This window comes from Cylas formicarius, unplaced genomic scaffold, assembly GCF_029955315.1.
Source record: "Cylas formicarius isolate icCylForm1 unplaced genomic scaffold, icCylForm1.1 PGA_scaffold_8__14_contigs__length_24414737, whole genome shotgun sequence".
Lineage (NCBI taxonomy): Eukaryota > Metazoa > Arthropoda > Insecta > Coleoptera > Brentidae > Cylas > Cylas formicarius.
Window position 1 is genome coordinate 9,876,160 of NW_026844361.1, and position 12,016 is coordinate 9,888,175.

The 12,016-nt window shown below is 36.8% G+C and overlaps 1 protein-coding gene across 5 annotated transcripts; it reads right to left on the minus strand.

The window, feature by feature from the left end:
- Positions 1-1,143: 1,143 nt before the first annotated feature.
- LOC132706069 (ATP-dependent DNA helicase Q5-like) lies at positions 1,144-11,709 on the minus strand. 5 transcript variants are annotated; one of them, XM_060677151.1, is made up of 10 exons: positions 9,798-9,912; positions 8,615-8,887; positions 5,614-7,614; positions 4,692-5,559; positions 4,398-4,640; positions 4,063-4,272; positions 3,882-4,008; positions 3,548-3,829; positions 1,812-2,793; positions 1,144-1,667 (listed from the first exon to the last, which is right to left on the minus strand). In XM_060677151.1, exons 3-10 carry the CDS (start codon positions 5,711-5,713, stop codon positions 1,588-1,590), a joined length of 2,892 nt encoding a protein of 963 aa, XP_060533134.1. In that variant the 5' UTR covers positions 5,714-7,614; positions 8,615-8,887; positions 9,798-9,912; the 3' UTR covers positions 1,144-1,587. The 5 variants fall into 5 exon arrangements, with proteins under 5 accessions (XP_060533134.1, XP_060533132.1, XP_060533131.1 ...); XM_060677149.1 differs by having other exon boundaries at positions 5,614-8,446; XM_060677148.1 differs by having other exon boundaries at positions 8,126-8,887.
- Between the last annotated feature and the right edge of the window lie 307 nt (positions 11,710-12,016).

Consider the following 12,016-nt stretch of genomic DNA (forward strand, 5'->3'; position numbering starts at 1 on the left):
ACAATTTTCAGTTCTTCCATACGCGAAATGGGTAATTAAATTGGTGGAAACTTTTCGAGGTAGAACACCGATTCAGAAATTTTGCTGCTCGTAATTACAAGAAGGTTGCGGTATAAAAGGCGGTCATTTGTGGTTTCTTAAGGATCTCGAATAACAATATAATAGTTATTATGGCTTCTAGTTGTACGGAAAAGTCGAATCGCAAAGTTTTACTCAGAGTTTGCGACGATAATAATGCCAAGGATTATAAAATAATTAGTGACTGAGAATATCCCAAATTGCAAAAGATTTCCGTTGAAATGTTGTTTTTCTTAGTCGCGTCATCTGGTGGACAGTAGCCAAAACTAACCATGGGAACTATGATAAAGACACCCATGGATCCCTTCGTTGGTACAGTAACTCACCGCTAATACAACTAGGCAAAGATCTATGGTAAAAGTACATCAGACAAAGGCATTCAGAGAAAAACAAAAACTGTTTTCTGTACTCGGAGTTTAACAGATCCTTGGTTTTCGTTATTTATATGGGCAGCAGAATGGACTCGGTTGGTCAGTGACGGGAGGGAGAGGATCAAATTCACGTTGGACCCACAGTTTATTTTTTTCGATATCGTTATCTTTTATGTGTTGTTCTGTGACCAAAATAGAAAATATCTTGCCAACCGAGTTCAGTAATGGGCGAGTGTTGCTTATACACTTACCCAAGGGTACGTAAATTGTAAAGAAGATAGTTAGGGGGTACCTCGAATAACTTAAATTATTTATAAAATGATCAAATGTAAGGCAATGTAGGCCAAAAACCGTAGTTAATGGAAAAAAGCGTTCTTTTGGCCATACAATAACATTTACTAGTTATTAAAGCGATTCCAGGATATTTAGTTATTTTTCAAAGTAAACAGTGTTTTAATTATTACAAAATTTAGTCTGAAGTAAACCTGTTTGCAATCATAGAAGGAACCATTTTTGTAACCTTTTATCAATAAGGAATGTATTTTTTGGTGAGCATTTGAAATGAGGCTCCATATAAATAAGACTATACAGTTTTAAGGGAAATGGGAATAACTACAGAATTACTGTTACATGCTGATAATTCTAAACTGTCAAATGAACTATGTTGGTTGTTAAATCATAACTAAAAATAAAGTCATTTGTTAATTGTTTTAGTCATTTATACAGCATATATTTCTATATAAATTTGCATGTACGCAATTAGAACTATATAAAAGGCAAAACACTGCATACCTATATACAATACCCAATAGAAGAAAATATATAAAAAAAAACTCAGGCAAACAGGATATTATTGCTACTCTTCGATAAAAAATAAGTTTCAAGTAATTATTCTTCATTCCTAAAGAAATATCCATACAACTTAAACCGAAGGCGGTGAAAATATATAAGTACCAATTAAATGCCAATCAAGAACTATATGTAAAACTGACAATGCGGTATTGTTTTTCCTCCTTAAAATGTAAATCAATCTAACTCGCACAGGTATCACCACTGAAAAAAAAACAAATCAACAGTACCAGCTATCATGACTGTCTTAGAACTCTTTAAAAAAAAACTTTAACTCATGTCTCACACACTATACAATAATAGTTTGTGATGTAATTTCTGTGTTCTTCTTTAAAAAGTTGTCAATATACTCTTTCACTTGGTTTTCATCTAAAAAAAAAAAACAACTTAGAGACCTTCTAACAAAAATTGTAACAATATGCAATAGTTAGGGTAAAAATTTTTGAGATAAACAAATTTAGGAGACACTAATCAATAAAATCAAATCAAGTGAATATCTCAATGAAAACAAACCTTTATCCACTAAAGCATGGGATATACTTCTGGCTACACTCTTAAAGAGATCCCTTGACTCAAATCGTCTCTCGACATATGCTGGAGTCAAAAGTTTTACAACCAGTGTCCCAACTTCGTTTTTTCCTAGTCTTTTTAATTTCGGTTTACTGCTCTCACCATTTTGGATAGATCGTTTTTCTTCTAATTGTTTTAACTCATCACTGTTGTTCACATATTTGCTTTCATTTACTACTAACCCATCTGAATCCATTGCACTTTCATTTATTTCAAATCCATTTGATTCATTCATGCCTTCAGTACTTATAACAAAATCAGAATCATTAAGGTCATATTCATCTTTTATTTTCTCATCTCCATTTGAACGCTGCGGCTCCTCTCTTTCTGAACTGTAACTTCTCTTTTTATCATCCTTGTAATCTTGATCAGAGCTATGTCTACTTCTTTTGCTATCTTCATGCTCTTTATCAAAACTATGCCTTCGTTTTTTCTCGTCATTATGTTCTTTATCTGGGCTGTGTCTCCTTTTCTTATCGGCATCATGTCTATGATGTTTGTGTTTGTGCCTATCTTTATGCCTGTCATGTTTGTGATGACTATCTTTTTCTGTTGTATGGGATTTATGTTTATGGCTGTTGGAAGATTCATTTTTGGGGCTAACACCACTTTCTTCACCTTCTGAATCACCAAACAACACCTTCATATCTGTTGATTTATGTTTCTGAGACATATCTTGTTTTACATTACTCTTGAAGAAATCAACAATAGTTTTCTTATTATTGTTACCACTTTCATTTAACAATTCTTTTGCAGTCTTAAATCCTTGGCTCTTGGGACCATCATCTTTCACCTTGTTGTGCTGCTCTTTTTTAATGTTACGAAACAGATCAGTTAAAGTTTCATATTTGGCAGGCTTCGGTTGAAAATCCACTAGTTTCTCGTGCACTAATTTACTATCGGTGCATTTTTTGATACCAGAGATCTGAAAAAGAAAAAATCTGTGTCAACAGTATCCGATAGTCTAAAAATATCTAGGTTAAATTTACCGTACCACGCTGAAGTGCCCATTTAATTGGGTATCGCGATTTTGGGGCACTTTTCTAACCGCGAATATCCAAAATGCTTACTATCTACTATTTACGACGAACATACTTTTAACAAAAATGTCATTTTCCCAGTAAATCACAGATCGAAATTAGAGAAAAATGAAATAATATTCACAAACATAGAAAGCAAGTTGGTAAGTTTTGACGCGGAAGCTGCAATTCCAAAACAAGATGAAGAAGGAGAAAGTTTTGTACCACTAAACCGATCAGAAAGTTTTAAATGTTCAATAATTGCATTTAATTTTCTGCAAAATACTGAGTCAAACCTTTACTCGTGATCATAGAACATAGATCCCATGTTGATATCTATGGTTACACGAAATTATCAATCAGCTGTATAAGCTTCTAGTAGCCAAGTGTGCAGAGATCATTCGGCCGCTATACACAGAATAACATTTCTAACTCTTTTTCGTTTTTGAGCCAACAGTACAAGTATCATTCGTTACGTTTTCTAATAATACGGTGCGTGGGTAAGTGCCATTGCCAATAGAAGTAAAATGGAGTTGTCGGCAAAAAGACAATTTCCGAGTTAATTTGTGTGGAAAAATTTGAGTGTCCTTTCACAAGAAAAGATCCCATAGAAAGTACTTCAGAACATTTAGTTGTGATATTTAACCCAAATCAAATTACCAATTTTGCGATTCCATTCCTGTACATAGTCATAGATGTAGTTGATGAAAACACTTGGTACTCTAAATCAACAGAGCAATCTTCGACATCTTTTTTATCCAATGCCTGACTATCTCTCTGTTCACACTCCATATAGTTCAAATACAAGATATCCACGATTTTACTCAAATATTGCTCTCTTGTGGCCAAAGTTAAACCTTTGACTTTAGTGGAGCTCGAACTTGCAGCTTTGACGCGAGCATGCTTGGATAAAAGCTCATCGATGGTATTTTGAGACATTTCCTGCAATCCCAACCGTTTAAGTTTAATTTCGAGGGCATTTTGATTTATTCACCTGTGGATTTCTTCTTAAGGCAAATTGTTTTTGAATCAGAGTGGTAACTTCTTTTTTGACGGCTTGTTGTCGTTCGAACGCGTTATTGTCTCCATCACTATCGCCATCTTCATAGTTACGACTCTCGCTAAAATATAAGTGAAATGACAGCCTCCTTCGGTAAATTCAAAACAATCCGTACTCCCCGATTCCTTTGCGTCCTTCGCCGTACAAGTCTCCATAGTCCATTTCATTATAAGAGCTTGCGTGTGTGCTATACTGAACGCTCTTTAACACAAACCTTTCGACCATTTCCATCACCGATTTTTTATCTTTGCAAAAGTCGCACATGTTGCGGCAGTTGGGTGGTGGTTCCCCGAAGTAGTTGGAGAACAGCTTGTGTCTGCAGTCTCTATTATTAATAAGATCATTATTTTTGGCCTTCTAATTTAAACAATATAATATATTGGGAATAACATTTCAAACCATCTCTTTTAAGATTTTTACCAATAATTTACAGAAAGAGATTTTACTCACTGAGGATTTTCACAAAATTCAACCACTTGTCTGAAACCTTTTAAAGCATTTTCGGCCTTTATTTTTTTGCCTTCTTTGTTTCCAGATTTGGCTAAATCATGAGTTAAATGGTACTCAACAGCTTTAGCATCTCCCCGGTTATAATAAACCCGACACCAAGATGGTTTGCCATCTCTACCAGCTCTGCCAGATTCCTGATAAAATGAGGCAGGGTCTTTGGGAACTCCCCAATGAATTACAAATCTGAAAACATTTGATAAAGACCCAATATAAAGTAAATTATTATTCGCTTGCCTAACAGTGGCTTTATCAACTCCCATTCCAAAACTTATAGTGGCACAAATGACTGGAATATCTCCATGTTGCCATTTCTCCTGAAACTCAATCCTTTCATGATTTTTTAGGCCAGCATGATAGCAAAGCGTTTTAATTTGCATTTGATTCAACTTTGAAGCCAAGACTTCTGTTTGTTCTCTTGTTCGGCAGTAAATTATGCCACAGGATTTTTTTTCTTTGGGCACCTCATTTTCCTGCCCAACATTAAGGCACACAGCTATAAAGCTTTTAAGATGCAGAAATTGATTTTCCAGAATGTTTGGGAAGAATACATCATAAAATAGGTTGCTCCTAAAGCATGAAGTTTTGAAGACTTTGTGATCTTCCGACAGATGAAGACTGTTGATTATATCTTGCGTCACTTGTGCGCCGGCTGTAGCCGTCAAAGCGATACAAGGGACATTACAATTCTCACGTAGATTCCCAAGTTTTAGATAATCGGGCCGAAAATCATGACCCCACTCACTCACACAATGCGCCTCATCCACCACTATGTACGCTACCTTATTAAACCTGTACAAATTGTTAAACAAGTCCTTGAAAGTTCTGGTGGCAGCTTGTTCAGGCGTAACATAAAGTAATCTTGTATTTGGGGATGTTGATTTTAAATCACTTATGAGTCTCTCCCTTTCGGCTTTTGAAATTTTTGAGTTTAAAGATGCCGCCCTGATTTTTAAAGTGATCAAAGCATCCACCTGATCTTTTATAAGTGCCAATAGTGGAGAGAAGACTATAGTTATCATACTATCATGTAACACTGCAGGCAGTTGATAACAAAGGGATTTTCCTGAACCTGTGGGCATCGAAACGTAGACATCGCGTTTTCCTGTAAACGTAAATAACTTTAAAAAAACAGAAATAATTTACATATCAATATTACTTTGACATATTTCTATTATTGCTTCTTCCTGCAACTTGGACTTAAAGGTTTCAAACTTAAAGTATTTTTTCAATCCTTCTTTTACAGCGTTTTTATTCATATCAAGCAACTTTGTTATTTGCTCCAACTGTCTGTAGTATGGGAGAAATAATAATTAAAAAACAATTTTAACATTTGAAAACATTATAGGTTTTTTTTTTTTTTTTTTTTATTTACGCTTTATTTGGCCACTGCTGCTAAGGCAATTCGGCCAGCTTCTCGGTAGTGGTGTGCAATAAACTATTTCCATGAAGGATGCCTCCGTAAAGAGGGTCTGGGTGATACCATCATCCTACTGGACGGCTATACAGGAAAAAAAAAATGGACGAAAGAATTAGAAAATGTGAAAACAATATTCAAAGTTTTAATCCACATGCATCTAAAAAGCGGCAAACAATTCTAGCAGCAAAATCCAACTGAGTGCGGTGAAATAAAATGGAATTAATATGCAGAGGCGAAGGAAAATTAGCACTAATGAGTGACTCATACAACTGTTGTGATTTTTCCCAATGAAGAGCACAATCAAACAGCACATGACTTAAATCGCCCAGTTCTCCACATTCACAGTCTCCGGAGAGTTTGACTTTGATTCTATTTAGGTGAGCCGGAGAACAGCAATGGTTGCTTCTCAGTCTACACATAGTTGTGATTTCTCTTCTATTCAGGTCGAGCTTATGAAACCAGGGTTTAGTTGGCGGAGTAGAATAATGTGAGGTGAAATTAACTCCTTTCCCTAATCCTATATGTTTCCATCTGTCGCTCCAAGCATTCCAGATGTTATGCTTTAATTTAGGGAAGAATTCCCTAAAGCTCAATTTTATATTTTCCTGTGGTTCCAGGCGTGCAGCATTGGCGATCTGGTCCGCAATATCGTTTTCTTTTATACTGGTATGGCTTGGTATCCAGCATAATTGGATGTCCTTATTTTGCGTTTTTATTAAGGTAAATAGTTTATTCTTAACCTGCAAGGTTAGGTAGTTAGACTTTGCATCCATCCCAGTTTTATTGATATCTTCGAGGGCACTTTTGGAGTCTGAAAGGATGACTGCTTTGTTGATGTCCTTGAATTCAATCCAATCAAGAGCTTGACCAATAGCATAAATCTCGGCAGAGCAAATGGATAGTTCACTTGGTAGGCCTTGTCCCATTTTAAGGTTCGTATTGTAGTTGTAAACGCCAAAACCTACTCGGCCTTCTTTATCTTTTGAGGCGTCTGTAAAAATTAAATGAAAATCTGGGGTCCAAGTCTCGCTCTTCTTAATTTCAAATAATTTGGAGTTATTATTATCTTTCTTTAGTTTTAAGTCTTGGATTTGAACAGAGCTTAAAAGGTTCGGCAGTGGGCAAGAAAAACAGGGATAAACTGGGCTCCTGTAAAGTGTATCTAACAGTGAATCAACTCTTTCAAAAGCATCCACAAGTGCAGGAATACTCTTTTTCCGAAAAAAGTAATAGTTTTCATTATAGGTGATATATAACCATCTAACCGCAGCTAAGGTTTCACTGTCCACTAAACTGGCAGCTTTCAATAATGATTTAGTCGCTAGCATGTATCTTCTGTGTTCTAAATCCATTTCACTTGCTTCCCCTAGAAGTATGTTAGTAGGTGTGGACTTCATATATCCCAGAGCTATTCTCAGTGCCTCAAATTGAATTTTGTTAAGTTGAGCAATAGACTTTCTTGAGCTACCACCCAAAAAAGAGGCTCCATAATCCAAATGGGGTCTAACATAAGCTTTGTAAAAAGTTAGAAGGGTAGAGGGATGTGCCCCCCACCAGATTCTACTTATAAATCGCATCATATTCAACCCACCTGAAGCTTTCTGTATCATATTTCTAATTTGTGACTCCCATGACAGTTTTGGATCAAAAATCACTCCTAGATATGTGATGGAATTTGTCCATGCAATGGTTCGAGTGTTGAGGTGAAGTCTGGGGAGATAATTAACCTTGAAATTCTTCCTGGAAAAAAATATAGCTGCAGATTTATTGGGGTTAATCTCAAGTCCTACATTCAAAGACCAAATATGTATATTTTGCAAAGTTCTATTCAAATTGTTCACTATTGTTTGGGCATCAGTCCCAGTACTCAGCAAGGCGGTATCGTCCGCAAACTGTAAAAGTCTTATGTTCTCAGGAATTGTTTCTTTGATTGAATTGATGTAAATATTAAATAGTAATGGAGAGAGAGGGGAACCTTGGGGAACTCCCTTGCTAGTGGTTCTGCCTGACACGAATGTATTAGTAGATGGATCTTTAACTTGTATCTTCCTGTTCGTGAGAAAATCTTTAATGAGCAAAGTCAAATCTCTGGCGATTCCAATTTTGGCCAACACCGAGGTCAATAAGTCAACATTTATATTATCGTAGGCATTGGATATGTCCAAAGTCACCATTGCTGCTAGTTGATTGAGAGCCAAACGGCAGAGGACCTCTGAGGAGATAACTGCAAGATTGTCGAAAGTTCCCTTACCCTTTCTGAAACCGGTTTGGCGAACGTCTATTAAACCTTGGTTCTCTACGAACCATTCCAGTCGGTTTTTGATCATAATTTCAAAAGTTTTGCTTATGCAAGAAGCTAGGTTGATGGGCCTGTAGGACGATAACGCTGAGGGGTCTCTCCCCGGTTTAGGAATTGCGATCACCATTTGGGTTTTCCACGTCTCTGGAATGGTGGTTTCCCTCCGAAGTATTTTGTTGAAAAATTTGATAAGAAAGACTGCTCCTTCAACAGGGAGATGGCTGAGCACACTGAAAGGTACTTTATCCACACCGGGACTCTTGCTCTTCCGACCTTTAACGGCCGCGACAAATTCTGAGATATGGAAGTCTTCTGTATATTCTGATGAGAAGCGACATTCGGGGATATTAGGCAACCTAGAGGGAGGTTGCGTCAAAAGATCAAACATATCTTGTGGGATTGAGAAATTCAAGGGAAAATGATAATTTTGGTACCTGATACCTTTAGCAAACCTTCTAATACTGCTCCAAACTTCTTTTGCACTAGTATTTGGAGATAGATTCTCACAAAAGTTGACAAAGCATTCCTTTTTCTTCTTACGTAGCAGCTGTCTTGTTTGTGCCCGGGTTCTTAATGATTCCAGGAAGTTGGTCTCAGAGGGGTTGTTTTTATAGTCTCTGAATGCTTGTCTTTTCCTTTTAATAGCGTTGGTGCACTCATTATCCCACCAAGGTAACCCGTAGTTTAATGAGTGTTTATGCATTGGAACAGATTCTGCAATAGATAGGAAAATTATATTCATAAAATCCTCATAATTTATAGGAGGTGAAGTTCTAAATTTCGTGGAGATTAAATCAGAAAATTTCTCCCAGTCTGCCTTGTTGAAATTATATTTGCTAGTGTAGTTTCTTGTCGAACCTGAGTTGCAACGGTTATTTCCGATGATACACAAAATAGGAAAATGATCGCTATTCACTCTATCCTGGAGAACCCTGCAGTCAGTAAGTCCAGACAGTCTCTGGGAGCAAAAAGCTACATCTGGAGCGCTGTGTACGCCTGGGCGTGTGAGCCGAGTAGCTGATCCATCATTTAGTACCCACAAATCGTGATCCTTAATGAAATCATAAAGAATGTTCCCACTTCTAATTCCCCGTGAGTAACTGACCTGGGAACCCCATATTGGATTATGGGCATTAAAGTCTCCCATAACGAGGACGGGTTTATTACGGGTTAGATCGAAAATTGAATCGAGGCTTGCCCTGACCAAACAAATATCTGGAGGGTTGTAAACACTACAAATAAAAAAATCGACAAGCTCTACAAGAATAACCTGACACCTCTCTGGTATATTAATTCTGCTTAAGTCGATGATATTATATTTTATTTTGTTTTTCAAGAAAATTGCTATACCATCTGCACCATTAGGTTTATCTGCTCTTACAGAAGAGAACCCTGATATTTTAAAGTTAGTGTTGGGTTTGAGCAAGGTTTCATTGAGCAATAAGATCTGTAGCTTAAAATCCCTTATAACTCTAATGATAGCATCTTTATTTTTTTCAGCCCCGCAAATGTTCCAGTGAACGATATTCATTATAGCTCAACTATAAAACGCTTGTGACTAAAACTTAAACTTAGTTTTGTTACGTAAAAACTACTGTTAGATTAAAACTAGTGATAAGATTACCTTTGCTTTTTCTAACCCCTGTAGGTCAACCGCTGCCATCGCAGCCGCCCCCCCTCCGTAGGTCAAATGAACCAAAATATTGTTTGATATTGTTGACACAATTTTCATCCATACCCTTTATTGACATAACGTCTTTTTTGAAAGCTTCAAACTTGTTGCATACTTCTTCCCAGCCATTTCCTACAGGAGTTACTTCCATTTCCGACTCTGATGTCGAGTTTTCAACTACTTGTATAGATGAGACTTTTCTTCTTGCACTTGAGGGTAACAAAGTTAGTTCATGGGCTACTTTATCATACCCTTTGGTAAATTGGGTGTCAGGCCGTTTTCTTTTAAGTACTGATGTATATGAGGAACAGCCCTGAGGACTTGTTGGATGAGGAGGTTTATTCTGAGTTTTTTTATTTAAACTAGGAAAATCTTCTGGTTTTCGGGTAAAGCCTTGGTTTGCATTAATTAGCCGTGGATGCAGTTTAGCTGCTTCATAAAAAGAAAGGTTGTAGAAGCTCATGGTTTCGTTAATTTGTTTTTGCCGTTTGTATTCGGGACATCCCCAGTCAGTAGCAGTGTGGTGTCCCTTGCAATTTACGCAGCTTGGTTTTGGATTTACTTCACAATTTGGAATTTTACACGTTTTAGTCAGATTGTTAAGATGATCTGCAGGGCATTTCATTTTTTTCATTGCTTGCTCTCTTTTTTGACAAACAAACATAAGATGATCTTCTGTACAAAAACCGCAACGAGGCTTGCCTCTACAATTATTTTTGACATGTCCAAATCTGCAACAATTGACGCACATTATAACCGGGTTAACATATTTTTCCACTTCTCTTTCATTATTAAAAATATTTACAGTTTGGGGTAATGATTTGCCTTCAAATGTTACAATATAATCGTTTGTGGGGATGGTTTTCATTACTGTTTCACCAGAAATAGCAAGTATTTTCTTCCTTCTTAAGACTCTTTTTACATTTAATATCTTAATCAACCTGGCCCGGGATCCTTCTCCTGTATAAGCTACCGCTTCTGAGTAAAAATCCTCTTCCGTAATTTGGTCCCCTACATCCTTGATTAGTCCTCTACAAGTGACAAGACGTTGTGGAATGTACCTATTATAGCCTCTAGCAGAACTGAAACTTTCATTTGACAAAAACTGATTAGCATACTCTGATGTTCTGAATTCAATTCCAATTTTATTAGCCCCTTTTCTATTGATTTTTGTTATACCTTGTACTCCAGCTCTGTGCAAAATTTTTCCAATATTCATCGGGTGAATGTTTCCAACTTGAGAAGTTATTCCCTCCATTATGATAAGAAATGGTCCCTGGTCTGTAAGTTCATACTTATACTTTCGGTTAAGTGTTCTCCTTATGTTGACTGAAATTCTTGCAATTTCGTTTAGGGCATCCTGATCTTCCACGAAGACAGATTTAAGCTTTTGTAACTCTGTCTCCAATAAATCTATTTCCTCCCTAGTGGGTACTAAGAAGTATTGATGCTGAGCGATAGCATGTGCTGTTTTCTTAGCTAAAGGCGAAAGCGTCAAGGCTGATGAATAACCACTGCTAGAGGAGGTAGAAGCTTGGGACAAGTTTAGTTGAGCTTGAAAGGAATCAAAATCATTTGCAAACACTATCGGATTATTAACTACGATACGATCGTTTCTATCAGGGGGGTCTTTACCCCCCGAAGCACATGCCATGATATGAAAAGCGCTAAATTATTGCGAACTGCGACACCAAACCAAAGCAAATATTAACGGCTGACTAAATATAAAACTCACCCAGACCGAAAAATTCAGTTGAAGACTAGAATTACGTCAAAAAAATGAAAATTTTCTCGGACCGAGGTAAAATTGTGCACACCACTTCACCTGGTTGACCGAAAAAAGAAAAAAGACATTATAGGTTATGTCCCGATAAAAATATCAGTTTTGAATTATATTTCCTTTAGAAATAACCGCCAAAATTAGTCTTCTTCTTATATGGAAAGGAAGCTTCTTCTTTTTTTCTACATTTTTTTCCCGATAAGCAAGTAATGCGGGGACAATCGCGCATTTCCGACTTCCGTCGAGGTTTTCTGACTGCGATTATTAGTCGTAAACAAAATTTAGCTAGAGAAAAACAAAATAGAGCATAAACACAATAAACCAAGCAATACAAGCTCAGCACTACAAGCGTCCAAAAATGTACATATAGCTCTCGCAACGAATACCATGC

Excerpts from the sequence above, each read along its gene's own strand:
- LOC132706069 (XM_060677150.1), bottom strand. The coding sequence starts at position 5,713 with ATGAATAAAAACGCTGTAAAAGAAGGATTGAAAAAATACTTTAAGTTT. Across the intron at positions 4,273-4,397 it reads GAATTTTGTGAAAATCCTCA|AGACTGCAGACACAAGCTGT; the intron begins GTGAGTAAAATC and ends TATTAATAATAG. Across the intron at positions 1,668-1,811 it reads CCATGCTTTAGTGGATAAAG|ATGAAAACCAAGTGAAAGAG; the intron begins GTTTGTTTTCAT and ends TTTTTTTTTTAG.